Source organism: Pieris rapae, chromosome 20 (assembly GCF_905147795.1).
Source record: "Pieris rapae chromosome 20, ilPieRapa1.1, whole genome shotgun sequence".
Classification (NCBI taxonomy): Eukaryota; Metazoa; Arthropoda; class Insecta; order Lepidoptera; family Pieridae; genus Pieris; species Pieris rapae.
The window spans coordinates 4,604,082-4,623,814 of record NC_059528.1 but is presented as its reverse complement, the minus strand read 5'-3'; the positions used below and the strand labels follow the sequence as shown (position 1 = coordinate 4,623,814).

The 19,733-nt window shown below is 32.0% G+C and overlaps 3 protein-coding genes across 3 annotated transcripts; 1 reads left to right on the top strand and 2 right to left on the bottom strand.

Annotated features, from left to right (window-relative positions):
• The first annotated feature begins 2,123 nt into the window (after positions 1 to 2,123).
• Positions 2,124 to 8,109, top strand: LOC110993694 (mitotic spindle assembly checkpoint protein MAD2B-like). The gene is made up of 2 exons (XM_022260046.2): positions 2,124 to 3,216; positions 8,077 to 8,109. The coding sequence occupies exon 1, from the start codon at positions 2,469 to 2,471 to the stop codon at positions 3,048 to 3,050; it is 582 nt and encodes a 193-aa protein (XP_022115738.2). The 5' UTR covers positions 2,124 to 2,468; the 3' UTR covers positions 3,051 to 3,216; positions 8,077 to 8,109.
• On the bottom strand, positions 3,338 to 4,846 carry LOC110993693 (gamma-butyrobetaine dioxygenase-like). The gene has a single exon (XM_022260045.2). It carries the CDS (start codon positions 4,584 to 4,586, stop codon positions 3,375 to 3,377), a length of 1,212 nt encoding a protein of 403 aa, XP_022115737.2. The 5' UTR covers positions 4,587 to 4,846; the 3' UTR covers positions 3,338 to 3,374.
• Positions 5,033 to 19,430, bottom strand: LOC110993692 (sulfite oxidase). Its single transcript, XM_022260044.2, has 11 exons — positions 19,241 to 19,430; positions 18,917 to 19,065; positions 18,258 to 18,354; positions 16,153 to 16,331; positions 15,800 to 15,953; positions 15,043 to 15,232; positions 11,893 to 12,024; positions 11,241 to 11,433; positions 10,117 to 10,317; positions 7,736 to 7,905; positions 5,033 to 5,495 (listed from the first exon to the last, which is right to left on the bottom strand). Exons 1-11 carry the CDS (start codon positions 19,264 to 19,266, stop codon positions 5,364 to 5,366), a joined length of 1,623 nt encoding a protein of 540 aa, XP_022115736.2. The 5' UTR covers positions 19,267 to 19,430; the 3' UTR covers positions 5,033 to 5,363.
• Between the last annotated feature and the right edge of the window lie 303 nt (positions 19,431 to 19,733).

Here is a 19,733-nt window from a genome sequence, read left to right as displayed (position 1 = left end):
CATCGATTTTTTATTCTTCATAGATTTAGCTTTGTAAACACTTACATAATTACAAAACAAATCAAATCAAATTATTCTTATTAAAAGTAATAGAAGGAATCTCAATTATTAACCGAAGTAACAATATTTAACGATCAATTGACTCGTTCAGAACATTGCCTGATAATCGAATCACTCCCCGACGAATAAAACATAATCGATTTAACTCGAAACTGGTACACTTACCACACTGCCCGATAATTGTAAAAACTTTAATCAGTTCCTTTGCACTGCTTACCTAATTCTAAAGAAGTTCTATAGCAATCTCAAATAAAGACACTGAAAAAAATATTTTCCGACTTAATATGTATATTATATTTTTAAACTACTTGAAAACTGCTCACTTCTTTGGTGTAACTATCTATCGGACCGTTAAGAACGGAGATTCAGATGATATTAGTCTGAAGGTCTCTCTATCATCAGCTCGACCCTAATAGCCCTTTAAAGTGGTGATACTTGGGTGGTGTTCCACCAAATATCATTCAAGAGAGTGAAATCATAATTAAGTCGTGAAGGTTTGCTGAAACATGTCAACTGCCTTCGAGATGTGTTAAAAAAGGAATGTTTAAAATTGTCGATAAGAATATTGCCCCCATTCAAACCCAAAATGGCTGTTTATGGTCTTAATTTGATATTCTTTAGCTCGCATATACAAATAGTAGTTTTGTACTTAGTGGCCAACTTAAAAATAACACGAAAGCAAAAGCGATTGCAGGTGGTGGTGATCTCGACGCTTTTGTGTAGGTATTTAATGTTGCAACTAGTACGGTATGGTATGGTATGTGGACTCTGTTTCCGCAATTAGACGCTCAATAGGTCCGTTGTCCGTAAAGTCCTGGCTAACAAAGCCAGCCTAACTCCTTCCATAAGCACATAAGCTTCCTGGACCCTTCGCAGGCTTCACGGAGCGACCTCACTGTTATACGGGGCTGTACGTTGATTAGCCACAGCCTCACATTCCAGGACTACGTGGGTGACTGATTCCTCTGCGCATGCGGCTGTCTGTCGCGCCTAGGACTGAATGATGTTTATTAAGAAGAATGGCCCGTGATTGTACCTATCATTGTTCTAAGATTATTTCTGTTTAGGTTTAGAAGTTGCTTTGTCATTTTTGGGTTAACTGCTGGCAGAACCATTTTGGATTGCCTGCTGCAACAATAAAACTGAGTGTGAGATAAAAATAAAATAATGCGTTTGTAGTATTATACAAAAATAACGAAAGTATGCAAAATTAGATCAGCAACGAATTGATTTTGTCTATCTATGATTGTCCAATGGAGCAGGATGTTTCATGTTTCCAAAAATTCTTATCTTAAATATAATCGTCTAATAATTGGTAATATGCTTCTTTACAGTCTTTTTATTAAAAAAAAGTTTGTTCGTTTAGTTTTTATATAGCCCAAGGTATTTTATTGTTACATTTAACACAATACCCCATAAATGATGTTTGAACTTCGACTTTGGCAGTATAAGTCTTACTAAACAGGTTGGATCCTGCAGCTTTTGAAGACGATTTTACAGCTAGACTGATATCGATGTACATATTTTTACAGCATTGTCTTATTGATTTTTTATGTGATTAAACTTTCTGGTGTCTTGAATGAGATCACGATGATGTGTAAATAAAAAAAAACCCTTACATAAAAATAAAATAATGACTATTGTATTTTCCCCTCTCTGCTATACAGTCACAAACCGGCTTAGTATGATGTTCAAAAACTGTTAAAAGTAATTTCCATTCAAACCAGAGCTTAAAATAAAAAGGATGGACGCTAGTGGCGAGTGGAGTAGTATAACGAAAAAGGGGGTATAAATTAAAAACCAAATTCAGCACCTGACAAATGCACACAATACATATGTAATATAATAGATTTATTATTTATTTATTTAGCTGCTATTGTCAAACATTTTAAGGCAAATTATTGTTATATGAGAGGTTATGCATAATATTTGTCTTCAGAAATCGTGTGTGGAAAATGATTTGCAGTTTATTTAGTTATTGCAGCAAACAATTTTTTTTCTGATCTGTGCATATACTGTGTATATTACTTAAGGTGAACCAAGCTCATTTGACCATCATGTCTGAGGCATGATGTCTCGTTACTTGTCAAAGCAATAACTGAAAGTTGATATTCATACCTATTCATATTTCACCGAGATGGAAGATTTGAAAAATTAAAATATTTTTTTTAAACAATATCACTTTTTGACAGCCGTGATCCTCCGCAATCCACCAAACGAATTTGTAAGGAAATGGCATTTGCTCTCAAGCTTTAAATTAAAGCTTTTAAATAGGGTACTAGAAAAGTTAAAAAAAGCGGCTAAGTTTATGTAAAAACATGTAATTAATGTAAATATTATATACAAAATATTGTATATAAAGTGATCGACAAAATAAAATATAGAGGAAACTGAACCTGACCATTGTTATGGACAATTGTTTTATAGATATCACAATAGAGTTTCTTGGAGTAGCTTTTCACAACATTTTGTACTATATATCTGTGTATCCTAATTACATTTTTGAAACTAGAAGAAAGTATAGTGTGGTAGTTTACCGTTCCATTCATCAAGAAGTAAACGAATACATTGATTTGTGTTTAAAGAGCGCAGCAAACTGTTTAAGAAACGGAGAGTTACAGCGCATAGAATTCCTTATTACCACTAGCTCCTATGACGCTCTTCTTAAATTTGTCTTTGATATAAATAAAATTGATGAATATGATCAGACCAATGATGCTTACTTGGTTCAGGCCGAACAAAACATGCGAGGGTTCTGTTTATATTTAACTACATTGTGTGATAAGTTTAAGGGTTTACCTGAAGATAAAAGTTTTATGATACTATTACATACCAATGAGTCCACTGCGGTGGCTATGACAACTAACCCAAATTCAGAACAATTTCCTTTTGTTGAAACAGAAGAGAACACAGAGTTTGATAAAATTATACCTATAAGAAGATTTTGTGTCAGAAATTATAATTTAGATATGTTTGTGGAAGTTAAGTGAATAAACTGGAACAATGCAGTTTAATCAACACATAATTTTATAACAAAAAAGGAATACCATATAAGGGAATAACACTGTAGTATGGTAATTAATATGATTGAAATTGAAGTTTTATAAGCAGTTACAGAACTGTTAAAATAATCATTTGGGTTTTATCAACCGATATGTAAGTTTAAAAACAATTACCCTTAGTTCTATTCTAATAAGCAAATTATTGTTGACAGGCACTCTTATTTATTAAAACAAATAATATTATTTTGAACTGATTATTATTTTTTGTTATAATCATTATAGCTATGTTCTATCCACAATTTTTGCATACATTTAAATAAAGCTTTTATGGGGATATAGCTTTACTTTTAAACATCTCCAAGTTGAATATATTTCATCCCAGTCTACATATGCACCAATGAGCTTCCTGCTATTGTTTGCGCTATCTTCATATTTATTCCTCCCATGAAGTAATCTGATGTTATCAAAAACTAAAATATCACCTTCCTGAGTTTTAAATTTCGCTGCAAATTTGTGGTTAAGGTCAAAAAATAATTTGTGGGCCTCATACCATGGTGTGACAGAATCCACTGGGCAACATAAATTACTTCCTCTCTGTGGGATTGAAAAGTTAATTCTTGTAATATCTTCGTTAGAATCAAGCACAATAACAGGTGATCGATATAACTTGAAGAACTGTTTTTCATTTTCAGTTCCAATGTCACTCCATTCAACTTCAATGTCTATTAATAATTTATATTGTTCAGGATAGTTGTCTTTCATATACATTGCTGTGTAATGAGCATCAGATAAAAGGTTCTCTCCTCCTTCACTTTCAGTTTGCACTAAACAATGTAACATATTAACACCAGGGCAATATTCATAATAAGGTAAATCTGTATGCAGTTGTAGCTTATTGGAGAGATATGCAACATTGCTAGTATTTTGTACATTTTGCACAATAAATTTTTCCCCATAGTGAGTCTGTTTTGAAAAACCAATTCTTGAAATAATCTTGTCCAATGCATCCTCTTTATTTGGTGAATTCTGAATTAGTGCTATACCATACACAGATATATTGTGAAGCCATTGAAACAATGCTTTGTCAGATTGTAATATTTCACTATAGTTATGCTTACTACATACTTGGAAAAATTCAGAACCATTCCACCGTTTTCTTCTTGGTTTATAAATTGACTCATAGTATTTTGATTGGTTCTCTGGAGTAAAACTGCGAAACTTCAACCATTCTATCCTAAACTGGGAGGTGTGGCCATCATCCCATGTGACATACAAGGAGTTGTCATCCTTATTAATGTTTTTTGGTTTCACATCTATTTTTAAATTGGAATAGTCAATAATTCTACTTTTAGCAGTTGAATGGAAACACTGATTACATTGGCAATTATCTCTTAACCAAATATGAGGGAATTTAAAATTTTCTCCATCTACTTCTATCTGAATAAAATTATGTGTACATCGTTTGGTTATAGTTTTAAAAAATACTTTGAAATTTGCACTTTGTACTTGCCTCAACACAAACATGATGTAATTGAGAGCGGTTTGATCTCGACAAAGTCTTAAATTGTCTGAGTCAATATAGATAACATTACTACAGAGCTATTATTAATCATGCAAATTAATGTCAAACTTTGCAAACAGGATTTGTAATTATTTATTTAGATGTAAAGTTGTGAGTATGATTTGTATAAAGAAAAATTTAATGATAATGGTATTCAATGTTTAAAGATTAAAGGTCACTTATCTGGTTTGACTAGACATGTGCTAGTGTTTAGTTAATGATGTAGTTAATAAAATTTATAAAATTTTGAACTTACTGTAAACTGTAAAGCTAGTCAATGCATTTTTACATGGTCGAGGGCCGATACAATAAAAAATAAATATTTAAATAGGTTTTTAATATAGTAATTAAGTTCGATTATATCGAGATTTTATATCACAAATATTTTTTTATAGTATAATATAGTTTAATTAAAATTAAATACACGATGGACTATAAATGAATATACAACTCTACAGAGGTGAGAAGATATGACTATGTATATAAATTCATAACTTATTTTTATATCCTAAATTACAAATAGTTTTTTTTTTATATTGAAGCTTATAGTCATTTCACTATTATGAATAACATTAAGTTACGTACATCTTAAAATTATACTAAAAAGAACATATCTATCTAATAGCCAAGTCTCAAGTTTACTATATTTAATATAGATCTCAGCTGGCCTTCGTCATTTTATAACCGTTTTTAGGATAAACGATTAAATATTTAAATTTTTAACATTTTTTGCTAAGGGTTTAATTATGTTTAACGTTAAATTTAACTTTGTGGTAGGCGTTTCCAAGTATACCCCGTATGTTCCAAATATCGTCAAATTTCTCTGGCTGACTATTAAAGTTGCTATCTGTTGCTTTCACCCACACTTCCATCTAAAACAAACATTAATAAAATAGTTTTTTAATATATACAGTAAAAATAGATGACGACACTGTTTAGGAAAACGCTTATAGTGACCAAAGTCAAAGGTCCCGGCCAAATTCTATTGTATCAGTACTTAATAATGTCGTCGGCTGTTACGACTATCAGTTTTATGACCAAATATGAGTAGTCCCTTTGATGTCGTTATAAAAGATTTTGACTATATTTAAAGTAATAATGTGGTATTAAAAATAGGTTAGGGGCAGTCAAAATGTAAATTTCGTCGTAGTAAAAATGATTTTTACAGAGAACTTAAAACAATCCCTATTTGGTTATAAATGGAGGGACGAACATGCACCGTTTGGTAGGATAACATGTAGTAAACTGTATTACTTAAATATAATATATTTTTGAACTAGTAGTAGTAGAACAATTGTAAATTTCATGTTGCGATACTAAATATGTATACCGATAAAGTAGATAAATAAAATTATTACTGCTACTAATGTATTAAATTACGTTACTTAAAATTATTTATCTTGGTAAATAGTAGGACTTCGAAGACCGGGCACAGTTTACCGCGTTTTTATTATCTTTAAAATTGTTTTATACGTCAAATCAACGTCATCAAACAAGGTCCATAAACCCGGATACGTGTAGTTATAATTATGAAAGATTAAACGCTTTGTTTTTAAATAAGATATAAATGACAGAAACCATAACCATATAGAATATAGATCATAAAAAATTAGTTAAACTCAAACTCAAAAATATCTATATTCATATAGGTAAACATGTACACTTATGAACGTCAAAAAAATAAATTAAATTAATTGTTAATTTACATTTACAACCACTTCGCAAGTCAAGGGCGTAGAGCGGGTAAGAAGAACTGGCAAGAAACTTTCCGCCACTCTTTTCAATCGCCAAGTTTTTAATACAAATTGTTTAAACTGAAGCAAATCGATCCCAAGGATTAGGATCATTTAAGTATTCGTCACATTTATAAAAGTATTATTAATTAATTTACTTTTAACAAGGGCTTTGAATTTATTTAGTGATAGTTCTCTAATTTCGCTTGGGAGTATGTTGTAAAAACGAATACAATTTCCATATAAGGATTGGTTTATCTTCTGGAGCCTGTTGATGGCTAATGAATGTGTAAACGTTAATTTCTTTCATTGACTGGTTGAAACCAAGCTAGCGTATCATCACCCTCTGTATTTGGTCCATTCTTGCACGTACGCCTGCTTTATCCTCCAGTATGTCTTGCACTGGCCTCTCTGTGTTCACTGGGAGCCAACCTCCTTGTCCAAATAGTCGGTTGGGCTGCCGTACGGTTTCTTGTTCTGCCGAGGTCCATGTGTACATGCGTTCTTGTCCACCTTGGCTGACTCCCTTAGGTCACGGTCAGGCTATCACCGAATAAGACTGATCAGCAAATGTCAAGTTTGTCAGTCTGTGGTCGTCAATGTCCCACGGTAGAATAAAGAAGTTTCAAAGAGGCGGAGAGATAGTATCTCCTCTATCCTCATATCTTCGTCTACCCTCGCCAGCCTTTTTTGTTTTATCGTGTAATATGATGTGTTTATGCAAGTGCTTCAAAACATAAATGTATCGGTGGTCGATTCTTCAGTCTGCTAGACTTTTCAGACCATGCATCTAATGTATGAAAGGGCTTTTCATAGTCTCCGAATGTGATGATGAAAGGCACTTCTGGTACTCGTTGTTGGATAATATTATATGTTTTCAGGTGATCGCAAAACTATAAAAAGCTAAGTAGAGTAGGTTCGGAGCAACGTTAAGCATTTCTGGGATTACGTCATCCTTCCCTGGCGCTCCCCCTTTTTTTTGGTCAACCACGATTTGTTTCCTCCAGTTTCCAAATAGTTTCTGTATTAAGTCACAGTTTCTCAATAATGTCTTTCTCTTTCGCACTTTCTATTTTCCTAATTTAATTAGGAGGATATATACAGTTGAAAAGTATGAGAAGTCGATTTAGGGCCTGTTTCACAATGTATGGATAAAGTGCCAAATAGCTATGCAACACATAAATTATTCGAAAGATAAAAGTTCCGAATAAGATATTTGGCATTTCATGACAAATATCGCTATCAGACAGTCGTGTAACGCAAAAATACTGTTTATCCTACAAGTATAAGTAATAAATAGCTTATTTGGAACTTATCCGGACATTGTGAAACAGACCCTTAATTTAGTAAAATTATCTTTTACATTAATTATCGCTCACCTTGGTGTTTCCACGTTTAACGGGAACATTCAACGTCCATAGTGTCCAGGAGTAATGTTGGCCCGGTGGTGCCCGATCGCTTTTTAATTCCGCTTCTATCCAACTTTGACCTTGGTCCATACTGACATCTACTCTTAAGATTTTTGCTCCACCTCCAGAATACGCATAACCTTAAAAAGAATATTTAAATAAAATTTTAATTAAGGTTGTCAAAAAAATATGTTTCAAGGCTGCAATTTCGACTTAGAAAGAAAAAATGTGTAATTTATTTTTAATTTAGTTAAAAGTATTAAAAATAAGTAAGTTTGTACTATATTTAATAAAGATTGCCTTTTTTTCAGACTGGAGACAACACCCATTCAAGTGGATTTTTAGTAAAAACGGAAAAGATAATTTGTATGTATTCACAATAAAGGAATCAAAACACATGAGACAAAACAAGACTAATGCAGTTGCCTCGCGCAATACAAACTAAGCTTAAATATACAATATAGAATATCGAAAAATAAAGGATCAAACGTAATTTATTGAAAAGTGAAACTTTGATTACATCGTCTCAAACTTTTTGGTCTGTGTAGCGCATGTCGCGTGACGGTTGGCCGCGGAGTAGGGATAAAGTGAAAGGCGCTCGTCATAGCAGCCAAGGCCGATATGGCGGCGCACATACTTCGTAGCAGCTGACCGTGTAGTGTATAGACTAATTCATTTGTGCCAGTGCTCCACGTTATTTTAATATATGTATATAATCTTAATAATTGTTAATCATTATGTATGTCGTTGTCTCTAAGACACAGAATTCAATAAAATATGAGTTGGAGACTTAGTCTACTTTTATTATCTATATGATTATATTATTGATTTTATACCCTTTATGGAATATTATTCCAAAAAGCTTTAGTTAAATGTTTATAATGTGAAAAAAAAATTACTTTTACCGTGGTTTCATAAAACCACACAACATTTTTTTCTTTTATATAAAAGCCAACAAGTTATATTTAATCAATAAGTAATTTATTTAATAAAATATTTAAACATACTTATAATATGTATAATGACGACATGTTTGTTTTTTAAAAATACATTTTTTCAACTATTATTATTGAATAAAATAAAAATAAATCAGTGGCACTACAAGCTCTTTAGTTCTTGGCCTCAGATTTTTGAATCTGTTTATTGATCATTTTTAAATCTAATAGGCAAGTAGGTGATCAGCCTCCAGTGCCTGTCACAAGTCGTCGACTTTTTGGGTTTAGGACATGTCGGTTTCATCACGATGTTTTCCTTCACCGTTCGAGCAAATGTAAACTGCGTACATAGAAAGAAACTCCATTGGTCTACAGCCGGGGATCGAACCTACGATCTCAGGTATGAGAGTCGCACGCTAGCCACTAGGCCAACACTGCTTATTATTATTGGGTTTTGTTTATTTACTGAAACAAGACAGTTTACATGAATTAGGGAAGAATGAGAGAAGGAAAATAAATTTCATTTGAAAAGGCAAGAAAATTTGTAGTACAAGACGAAGTGAACGGGCTAATAGCAGAATATTTATATATATAGAAAATCATTACCTATACAACAGCATAATTGCATATAATTATTATTAGTATAATAGAAGTGAACTAATCTTATATCTCATACTAACGTAGGTGGTCATTAATGTCATAATAAATCATTCTGGATTCCATGTTATCAATGATTAAAATATTTAATAATTGATAAGCAAAAAATACGTGACACAATTCTTTCAAATTTTATCTACCTTTAGATTTATTGATTTAAGCATATTATATTACAAGACACATATATATGTGTGTGGATGTATATAATAAGAGTCCTAAAATATCACTTAATTCAGAGATAAGGATTTTTTTTAAATTTAAATTGAATTTTAATTTGAAAATTAAATTTTATTAAAGTTATAATAGATAACATCAGGTGAGCCTCCTGCCCGTTTGCCCCCTGTTCTATATAAAAAAAAAACTAATAAAATTTGGCTCAACCCTATGATAATATAAACACAGCAAGAGTACAAGTTCAAATACTTATTACAAACATTTTAAAAGGCGCTCACGATGTTTTCTTTCACCGTTCGAGCAAATGTTAGATGCGCACATAGAAAAAAAATCCATTGGTGCACAGCCCGGGATCGAACCTACGACATCAGGGATTAGAGTCGCACACTGAAACCAGTACTGCGCCATTTAGTAACAAAAAATATATTAAATATTCAGATATTTGATATGTGGGTATCAGAATACATATAATGGGTTTTTAAAGGAATTGAATGGAATCTGTGGAATGTGTAGGGGTTTATGTAAACCACACGTTGCAGCCACTAGGCCAACACAGATAAATAAATAACATGAAAAAAATCGTACCTTTAAGAGCAACACAGCCCCCTTCGACATTGACAGTGTCGCCATCTACAGGGTCACATAGAGCTGAGGTAACAGGCAGACTATAAACAGGTGGAGCCGTACTGAAATCCGCCGTTTCCCAGGTCTTGCTTGAATTGAAACTCCTGTAGTCTTTCAGGTGCCAATGGGAAGGGCTTTCTTCGCGGGAGATGGTTATAGATTCTGAAAGAAAAAGTTTTTTCATTCATAATTTCATACTAACAGATATAAAGAATATTTGGCATTAGTAATAACTCGTTTAAAGAATTTTAGTAGAGGAATGAGAAATCTAATATATACCTAATATATATCCATTGGATTATACACAGGGCAAAACTACTAACACTTATACTAAAAACTAAAGACTAACTGACTAACTCTAGACTAAAAAAAGTTTGTAAAAAGTAGTTGATTCCATTCTATTCCTTTAAAACCCCATTATATTTAAAAATCAAATGTTATATATATGAATATTTAGGGCCTGTTTCACAATGTCCGGATAAGTTATACTTATTGGTAGTATAAATAGTATTTTTGCGTTTCACGACTGTCAGATAGCGGTATACGTCATGAAATTCGAAGTATCTTATTTGGAACTTTATTTGACACTTTATCCATACATTGTGAAACAGACCCTTAGTATATTTTTTGTTACTTAATGAGCAGTGTTAGCCTAGTGGCTTCAGCGTGCATTCATCCCTGATGACGTAAAATAAAATAAAATACCTTTATTTTGGAACATAGGATCATGCTGGTATCACTTATTTCACGTCATTAAATTCGAGCCTGTTGGCATCCCTACTCAACGGCAAAGAAGACAGACGGTGTTGGCCGAGAGAAAAAGCCGGCGTAAAAAACTCTCGGTACTCTTTTTAAGTTTGAAGTTCTTTGTGGGTTTGAACCCGGCTGTGTACCAATAGACTTTCTTTCTATGTGCGCATTTAACATTCGCTCGAACGGTGAAGGAAAACATCGTGAGGAAACCGGCTTGCCTTAGACCCAACAAGTGCGTCAGGCACAGATGGCCTGCAGATACATAAATCTGAGGTCCAGACCTATATATAATACTTATAAGACAATACATACAAATTCGTTCAAAAACTTACCAAGCCATTTGACGCTGCGTACGGCCGGCGCACCGGGCACTATAGCTCTCAACGGATAACCGTGGTCAGGGGGTAATGGCACTCCATTCATATGCGTAGCTATTAATATGTCTGCGCGAGGATCCACCGCCTGGTGGAGCGGTATCGACGTACTGAAGTTAACGCCTGTCGCATCCATATCCGCGCCTGTAAACTAATTAATATACTGGTTGACATTTTTGCTTCAAAAATTCAATTGTTACTACAGTGTAAACTCTTTATAACGAAAGTCGAGGAACTGAGCATTTTTTGTCGTTATAGAGAGTCATCGTTATATGGATTGAACAAAAAAAACCATGTTAACAGTTTCAAAGAAGGTTTACGACTGATAATACGATAGGTACCCTGTATGCTTGGTCATTGGTGGCAATTTTTGGAGATTCTTGACTCCCCATGTAATGTGCCGTTACGTTTTTCTGTAGTCAGTGACTCATTAAACCTAAAAGCCAGTTATGTGGTGTACAGAATCGGAAAGTCGACAGTAACATTAACATTAACGCATAATTCAATCCCCGCTCGCATAGTCACGTTTTATCCCAACCCCCCCCCCCCAAATTCGTAACGTAATACTTGAACGCTCCCCAAGTTATTCCATTAATTTACTATTACTCACAATAACATGTTTCCCCTCCGTATCTTCTAAGTCAACGCCGCAATGTATTAACAAATCTCGGAGTCGTACACCAGTCCACACTGCGTTACTGATGGCGCCACCAGCCCAGTTCAGCCCCTTCACAGGCTTCACCTGTTTAAATTATATAATCAATGAAACATCTTCACAATTTAAACCCTTTCAGACGTATGAACGGTACATTTAGTATGCCTTAGTCACAAAACTACCTGTATTGACTTATTCATAAACATTGCAGTTAGTATGTATGGGCTAAATGTTTAAAAAAAGCGCCATCTAGTAAAAAAATAGAAACTGCCCTATCAATACCTCTGCAATCTCTTCCCAAACAATACAAGAATACTCTTTTTGTGCAAAGTATTATAGTTGCAAAAGCAATAAGTGTTAATTTTCGAACCATGCAAGAACAAAAGTTCGTAAGCATTCCTTTGCTGAATATATATTTTCAAACACAGAAAAAATCCTCCTAGTGTTAATTATACATATCATAACTATACTAAGAACCAGTCTGTTGCACAAATCCAGGGCGTTGCGCCTACTGAATCCTACGTATATATTTATATCTTCTCACAGTGAATTCACAGTAGCGATATTGTGTATATTATGTATTTGATATTATACATGTACTTTACCATATTTTATTTAGTGTCTCAACATTATAGTATTGGCATAGTCTGTATGGATAATGTATGTATAGCTAAGACAAACACTTATGGGCTTAGGAAACTAAAATAACACCTGATTCTAGATGGCGCTGTTAAATAATACAAAAATATTAAATAAAATAAATATATGATGTTACGTTTAGTCTCGTCTCTCTATCTCTCTCATGTCAATCTTAATAATAAAAAAAATAAAAAACGTAGAATATTTAACACATAAGGGTTTAATAAAAATTTTGAAGTGAAACTTCTTTAGAATCGTTGTGATTTCAAACCGGATGCAACGAAAAAGCGACAGTAAAAAGAGACAGAAACATTAATTCATATGATTTAACGTGGGAGAAAATGAGATAGATAAACTTCTTTCGAATCGTCGTGATTTCAAACCGGATGCAGCGGTAAAGAGAGACAGAAACATCAATTCATCATATGATTTAACGTGGGAGAAAATGAGATAGGAGGCATTATACAGCCTCTATTTACTGCCGCTTTTTTTTTATCGAATTTCAAACTTTCGTTGTTTTAGTTTTTGTCAAATTAAAGATTTATATTAAACTTATAAATTAAAATGTATAATTAAAATATACTGTTTTTAAAGAACACACACATTTAGATAGTGGAAAATGATTAATTTATATTTGTTTTTGAAGGTTTCACTTCTACCACGTGTGAATTGCACAAATGTTTTTTTATTATGAATGTGAGTTTCAAGAGACAAAGGAAAGATGCGTAAGTGCGAAAGACAAGAATCTACATAACATTCGAATATTTTCTTTGACACCTCATTAACGCAGTCAGCCTTATGTTAATGCAATTCAACTGATAAAAGCAATCGGTGATAACAATGTTATATTTAGCTTGACCTAGTATTATCGTATATTATTTATCTATGAAGGATAGATAATGCTAAACTTAGACTCCGCTATGACGTAATACCTACTTGTACGCTCCCTCATGTAATTTTAACATATTTTTTTATTGAACTCAGTGAAAGGGTTCAGGATGCTGTATGTCCTAATATAAACCTATTTAGTTAAGCTAACGGGTTTGTCTAGACTAATACAGTGGACCCCTGGTAATCGGCCTGATTAATCATCAAATAAATTATTGAATACATATTTTTTTTTATTTGTCATACTGAAGTCATACTGTCATAATGAAGTGCGATTGAATATAACATATACAATCTTATCATAGGATCTGCAATTTGTCGGATTACATGGTACTCTATTCCAAAAATTTCTGGGCTATAGGGGGTCTTAGACAGGCAGTACTCTAAAATCTGACAAAAACGATAGGCCGAATGCCCTGCAAAATGTTTGCCGGATTACCGAGGGTTCATTGTATTATAAATAGGTAAACTCTGTGAGGTGGGATAACCTCTGGATCTACTAAACCGACTTTGTAAATATGTTTTCCAATAGAAAGCCGTTTGGCTACTATTAATCCAATTTTTTTTCTATTATTTTTTTATTTATTCCAGTAAAATATGTAGTTGGAGAAAACACGGTCGAACGAAAACGTCTTTACGATATAACGATGAAATTCTCTAGAACTTTCTTTTAGGAAAGTTTGATAACGACTAGAAAAATTTAGCGATTGCATATATAAGTTTTATATTAAAACAGTTCCTTCGCAGTATCTATATGTTTGTATGGATATAATAAAAAAGGAATTAATTGGAGTTTTCAGAAATACCAAGAATGTAATATGTAAGAATACTCGTTAAAAACTTGTAATGTTGACGTAATCACCAAATAAGAAAGAAAAAAAAACCCCTCTCCGTTCCCCATATAGTGCTTACGTAATACTTGTCCGCCCCTTATCTGCGATACAGACAGTTCTAGGACGCATGTAAATATTTTAAAAATATAAATTTGCGCTTTTTCTTGAAATTAAATTAATTCAGTCCAAAAATCACCCAACATTTTATTTACTTTTTAGGATACCATTTCAGAGCAAAAGTTAATAAGGAAAGAAAAAACCTCAAAGTTTAGGAAAGTATTCTTAAAACCTAATACCGCTTTTTTAATGATTATGTATCTTTGAGAGTATCTATATTGTGGAAGCGATTTGATAAAATTGAAACAATGAGTTGCAAATATCAATAAATGATAATATTAATTCAATTTACAAAAGAATGTTATCAAGATAATGACTGGCATAATTCAGAATTGGAATTATTAATATCGAAACAATTTTAGAATGTTTAATCAATTGATGTGTCATAAACGCGATTAAATCAGAGATTACAGAGTGTTATTTTTGCGTAGGTAAAGCAATAGAGGAAAATCAATTAATTATTTATTATTTTCCCTTTTTGTTTTTAGTATATTGGTAAATGGCTAAACAATATATAACGAGTTTCTTTGTTTGTTTTTAAATACCGATCCATAGCTTAATAGGACATAATGTTTAATCGAAGTCGTTTAATAAATAAAGACAATTGTTTGAGACATACTAAACATACCTTGTTCATCTCGCTTCGTCTATTTCCCGCGCACATGAGCGCAGCCCGGATAGAAACTCTTGGAAAGCGGTCTAGCTCTGATAAACTGAATTCGAACTGTTTATTGACACCTTTGACGTATATTTTAAATGAATGTGTTTTTTCATCCAATTCCGGCACCGGCATGTGTTGACGGACGTAGAACAATTCACTGGAATATTATTCATTTGGTTATGATTCATAGATAAGGTATATGTATCCTTTTCTATAGCCCATAGATAAGTAGTATGTATCCTTTTCAGTGACTCATAGATAAGTAATATGTATCCTTTTCTATGGCCCATAGATAAGAAGTATGTATCCTTTTCAGTGACTCATAGATAAGTAATATGTATCCTTTTCTATGGCCCATAGATAAGAAGTATGTATCCTTTTCAGTGACTCATAGATAAGTAATATGTATCCTTTTTTATGGCCCATAGATAAGAAGTATGTATCCTTTTCAGTGACTCATAGATATATAGTTTTAGGCCATATAGTTTTCGAGCGATCTCTTCCTGGTACCGCTCCATATTTATCATTATATATTTTAATTCTATATAAGTAATTAATTCATACAAGATGATGTCGAACTATAATGACATAACACGTTTTGCCAGCCTAACAAAACCTGAAACAACCTGAAACCCACAACCGTTATCTATAGTAGTCTGTGCTGAACCACAGACTCTACAATAGTTACTCTCACTAGAATCATAGATGAGCAATTTAAACTTACTTAGGTGTGTCAAAATGTTCCACCTGCTCCTTAGGTGGTATTTCAGCATTGAAAGGCTTCGCGGTCTTCACAATCAATCGCTTGTCTCTATACGGCTCTTTCACCCATAATTCGTGATCACTATGGTCCATTACATCTTCATCATGAAGGTTTCCTGTAAATAAATATCAAAATATAGTTTAGTACAATATAACAATTATTTTTGCTCAATTAAAAATGTTAAAATTTACTTAAAAAAAAAATTTTTTAACATTTAGTTGTTATTTGATTTGTTCGTAATGTTTAAATCAAATTGATGTGAGAATTGTTTTTAGCTAGTCCATAAAACTGCGTCTAAAATATATTTATCTTACCAATCCTGTACGATTCCAACAATGCAAATATCTCTGCGGTTTTATGCATTCCATACACATTCCAGAATGGTTCAATGCTAAAGCCGCCTGCGTTTAAAATCTGTGCACCTCCGGGATGAGACGGCAGGAACGATGTCACGTCGTAGACCCCATTCTTGTAGATTACCCAGAAACTTGATCTGATAATAATAAAATCAATCAAGTAAAATTTTGGAGACTTTATATACACCAATGTTTTAAAAGTAAACATATAAGAAGAATTTAATCATAAAATGTTCATTTACAAAAATGTGACATACGTCTTATATATTTCTATATACTACTTATATTTAAGATTATTTTATTACAAAAAAGAATTTTTTTATGGGCAACTCAGATTTTAATAGAAAATTCATTTATATTATTACACTTCATTTAATGTCTATCAAAGCTATGACTGGTACAGTAAATCATGTTCATAATAAAATTAATAAAGTGTAAATAATTAGTAGTATGTAGTAGTAATTCAGTAGAAAAAAATACATTTTTCACAGAAGTACCCTAAGATATGATACTTAATAAGTGATTAATTTACAACCCCCCCACGATGATTAAGCGATATCTTATAGATAAAATAGGAATTTTCAACAAAAAGAAACGATAAACGATTCTTTATCATGCGTGGGTATTATGCGCCCGAAGATCTACAACCTTATATGGGAATCAGATCAGAAACGTTTTATTCATAACTTCTATGGCTTCAGGCTTTAGTGCCTTCCACGCCGATGATTTTTCTGGTTTCCTACCTACATAGTGTAAAATGCTCAGAATTGGACATATGATCGTTGTATTACACAACACTATTGTATCACAGATATTAAAGTGCATATATTGTATAGCAACACAAGCAATAAATTGCGAAATAGATACAATATGTCAAAATTTGTATCAGATACAGATATCGTATCGTATATGTAACGCGAGTTATCTTCTGAATTAATTACTTTAGTGAATAAATACAAATTATGGTATTGTGTTGTATCTATGTAAACTTACTCTTTATTAGGTAAATTTCTAGTTATATAAATTAAAGAGTTTGGTGCTTAACTTGGTTTCAATTCAAATTATTTATCTGTCTGATACCTCATTATTTAAATCTAACATGGTTAGTAATATCACCCTGAGGTGTTCCTACTGGAAAAGGATATGAGTTATTTTTTTTTTGAAGTGAAACTTGTTTAGGCGCATGAGGGTAAATTTTTACGTAACGTCACGAAGATGTGCAGCGTTTTTGCCGAAAAAAAGAGACAGAGCGATTGAGACCGATTGAGAGAGGGTGAGAAAGGGAGATCGAGAAAAAATACACGCTATTGCTTGATGTATTCTCTATGATCATCTTCCGGGGCTTTTACCTTCATCATAATTTTCACTTCTATCATGTGTGCTATGTATGCACACACTTTTATTTAATCTACATAAATTATTAATATTGCCATTGCAATTTGAGTTGCATTACTTAACAGGCCATTAATTTTTATCAAAATAGAGACTTTTTATCTGATAACTACAACCTTCCCACCTTGACCACTAATAATTTGACATATGTCAAAAGAATCAATGCGGGTATTGATAATATGTTATCCAACAAAATTATCTTAAGTGGAAGATCAGGCACAATAAATACTGATAAAAATATATTTTTTATACCAAAGGTTATTGCTATTTATATGGAGATAAGATTTTAAAGTGTTTGAATAATAATTGCAATTTGTAGAAGAAATTGCAGTAGTTTTTACATTTAAAAATCTAATTCTAAGATATCTAAAATCAATAAATAATTTTATTTATTTGTTATTCAGTAATGTTTAAGCCTGTATTCAAAAACATTAATCCAACATAATTCAGAAGTAAGAACATTTAATACTTATAAAGTTTTAGATGTTTGTCAGTGCTTAAGGCAAGATTTGACTGGAGATACAAATTAGAATATGGACCTCAAAAATGTTTCTGTAGTTTTGCATAGTCTTTACCAATAGGCCAAGATGATAAAAATAATTTTTAAAAATGTGAAATTTTGAATATTTTGGTTATATTGGCTGTACAGATACCTAGTAAGTGATACTAACTTGCTATCATGCTTGCTGACTTCCTCAGCTCTGTATGTTGGTAGATCAGGTCTCTTTTTACCAGCTTCAATGATTTCATCTTTAGCCTTGTCCTTTTCTGAAATGTTAAGATCAAGCTTTAGTTAATTTGATCACTATAGTTTTGATTATATACTTGAAAAGTAGATATAATTATATATATAAATACAGGCAATAATTTAGCAATTTTATCATTAATTTATTAATGTATATTACTTTATACCAATGTCGCTTTAATATGTACCTAGTAAGGTATGTAAACAACTGAAAAGATGCTTGTTTGCTAGACAAAAGGCTGATCACCTTACTTGTCTATAAAATAAAAATTATCAAAGAAACCCATATAGAGTTGTAGCGCCTCTGGATTTTAATTATTTGTTTTATTGTTATTTACTGATTTGTAAGACTGGTTACTTACATTTTATTATATAATATCATTTTTAGTGTTTTTTAGTATGAAAATTGAGGCTAGGAAAATAAAAAGTAGGTCACACAACAAAGCATCTGTTTTTTTATTATTTCTTATCAATGACGTAATAATGTTTTTTTTAATAATTTAACAGGTGTGGGTAGATAAGTAAATCATTAATAGAACAATAATATTTTTTTGTGAGAATTTATGAGTGCATTTTTGTATTTACCATTAGCTAATCCCACTGCAACAGAACCAAAAATAAAAGCGGATGTTGCTCCAATGAACTTTCTTGTATTGCTCCTTCGCCTTTCATGTTGATTTCGAATAATTATTGGCGTGAAGTTAATAAATTTATTTCCCTTTATTAGACTTCCTCTGCAATATTGATTTCCAAAATATAGTTTTGTAAAAATAAACATGAGTTTGAGTTTTAAAAGAAGAAATCTCAAAAAATAGTTTTTCGTAGTTTAATTTAATATGAAAAGATGGAAAGTAACAATTATAAATTAATATTCACTTAAATATCGAACATTGATGTACAATAGCTTACCTAAGAAATAATGTTTTTAAAGACATCTTATCAAGACACAGCCCGAATCACATATGAATTTTTATTACCTACAATTTACCAATACTGCTTGTCAAATTTGCGATAATTAATGTAAATGTAGCCTTGAAGATGTTCACAATACTAGGTGGCTATTATCTCAATTCTTATCTTGAAAGTTGTGTTAAATATTTTACATATGACATTTAATTTGGCTATGTACGGTTTTACATTTGTACATTAGTGCACAGTAGAGATACTGCACTATATAAACATTCATTAATCATTAAATGTTATCATAATTTCTTTTTTTAATTAGTTTTTGATTTTACCTATTGGACATTAGTTATTACAAAAACAGAAGAATCAAGAAGGTTCAAGGTTGTTACTAAACTGAACATGATATCGATTATAATCGATATTCGATGTTATTTTTTTACTCATCTTTTTCCATCTATGGTTATTGTCTTAATAATTGACGAGCGATTAGTGACAT